Here is a 2,228-nt window from a genome sequence, read left to right on the forward strand (position 1 = left end):
GTTTTCGGTTCGAGTCGGTTAACCGGTTTTGTTGCCCATCTCTTCACATCTCACATGTTTCTCACAATGCTTTACACCAATGTACTTCATCACATCTCACATGTTTCTCACAATGCATTACACCAATGTACTTCATGTGAAGTTACTACTATAAATATCTGCACAACCATAACATCTACCACGCCCATTTCTTATTCCAATCCCCTTTTCTAGTTTTCCTTTTTACTACTCATATAATGGGTTCAAGGTGTCATAATCTTCTTTTTATGTTAGTTATCTTCTTTTTTCTTTCTATTTTCTGTAACATCTCCCTTGCTAGTGACTGGAGCCGCATCTCACCTAGCGACCCAAACGTCGTGAGGATTGCACAGTTTGCAGTGACACAACACAACTCAGAGCAGCAGACTCATCTTGTCTATGATAGTGTGATAGATGGTGAGACTTATTTGGACAATGTTCGGCATTACAAGCTCGGCTTCTTAACGAAAAATAATGATCGTGGCTATATGGTGGAGACATATGCTGCCCATGTTGTTGAAAACCCGAATCCGGTGCTTATACTGTTCACTGGGCCTCTTTAGTTGTTTACCGGTTAAGGAAATTAAGATGATGTAAACATCAGCTGGCTTCTGGTGGTAGAGAATTGTTAAAACCATCGACTGTCTACTTTGCCTAATATCTTCATCATCTTAATAAAAGTGAAATAAACATGCTTTCTTAACGTCAAAAATACGTGTAAATGTTTTATTGGTTGATTAAGCACAACTATAATTAATCTTAGTTTGTATATTATTATAAAAATATGTTCATTGCAATGAGCATGGATGACTTAACTGATGTTGGAGAAAAAGTGAAGATTTGGGCCGAAGATTGTAGGGTCTCAAGTTCGAATCCGATCTCAATATGGTTTTGCCGCAGTACGTGGGGCTTCAGGCGGTGAGTTTTCCCGAACTGGAGTTGGTGGGCTTGGGCTACCTAGTGTTGCCTGCATTGCGGCGTATAGGGTTGCCTTTTGTAAATGAATTACTCCGGATAGCTGAGGCTTTATTCATTGGTAAAAAAAAAGTATGACTTAACCAACAACATTGGCTTAACCGACATGTACGGTGTGATGAAACTTGAACTCCTTTATCTTTAAACGGTTTCATTGATCATTACGTTGATATTTTCAGGCCCCGTCATAATAATTTGATGAGTCATTTTGGATTTTCGGTCATACATATGATTTGGTTGAGTTTAAAAATAGCAAGTATAAAATTGAATTAAAGTGGAACATGATTAATATACATTTTAATCTCCATGTTTAACGTATCAAGTCGGATATTAAGGGTATAGATAAAAAAAATGTGGCTCAAACATATCTAGTTTGTAAGATGCGCCGTGTGAAATCATGTTTTCGAATGCATAAAAACATCGAAAACACGATGATCGCTATTATGAAATATCATAGTTGATGTATACATACTTGGAAGCATAGTTATATATGGGCAGCATTGTATAAATTTACTCGTTTTCATTCAAAAAATGTTATACATAAATATACATTTTTGTCGCTCTACCTCTTCTATGTGTTTTCGTCCAAACTGCATACGGGTATCATATCTCACATGCGCTTTAAATCTCACATGATTCTTACCATGCTTTACACCAATGTATTTCATGTGAACTTTTTCAGTGGATTGAACACAACTAAACTAATTTTTGTCTGCGTATTAATAAATTAATTCATTTTAATATATAGCTACTTTGTTATGAAGTAATGTTTTTTAATCTATCGTCAAATGAGTTTCTTTTTACTTAAAAACTATTAACCAAAAAGATGTTTAAAATACATTTTTAACTTTTTTTTTTCTTTTAAGAGTTGTTTTTCTTATACAAATGTCAAAATCATTATTTAGGTTTGATCAAATATGCGATTTACATCCAAATAGTTTTACATTTACAATAGAAACCTTAAGGTTTCCTATTTGTTGCAAATATCATCTGATTTGCTAACTTCATTAGTTTTTTTAACATTAAGTTAGGGAGTATATTTGCGTTTTTTATTTCTTTATTATTTTAATTAATTTTCCACAGCCCATTTTAATTAATCGAATTCAGTTAAATTAATCAAATTCATCTACAACCACCACCACCACCACCACCAACTATCACCGCCTTCCTCTACTATCTGCGAGACCAAGCGCCACCATCAACACAAATCTGGCAGTTTACTAAAAAATCAAAAT

General features: G+C 34.2%; 1 protein-coding gene across 1 annotated transcript; it reads left to right on the top strand.

The window, feature by feature from the left end:
* The first annotated feature begins 236 nt into the window (after window positions 1-236).
* Window positions 237-581, top strand: LOC143613469 (cysteine proteinase inhibitor 4-like). The gene has a single exon (XM_077087163.1). It carries the CDS (start codon window positions 237-239, stop codon window positions 579-581), a length of 345 nt encoding a protein of 114 aa, XP_076943278.1.
* Window positions 582-2,228: the final 1,647 nt, after the last annotated feature.

This window comes from Bidens hawaiensis, unplaced genomic scaffold (genome assembly GCF_021521415.1).
Source record: "Bidens hawaiensis isolate Kalapana, Puna unplaced genomic scaffold, B.hawaiensis_p1.1 tig00037552_1, whole genome shotgun sequence".
Classification (NCBI taxonomy): Eukaryota; Viridiplantae; Streptophyta; class Magnoliopsida; order Asterales; family Asteraceae; genus Bidens; species Bidens hawaiensis.

What these genes read in the sequence shown, in the direction of transcription:
- LOC143613469 (XM_077087163.1), top strand. Translation starts at nt 237, where the DNA reads ATGGGTTCAAGGTGTCATAATCTTCTTTTTATGTTAGTTATCTTCTTT.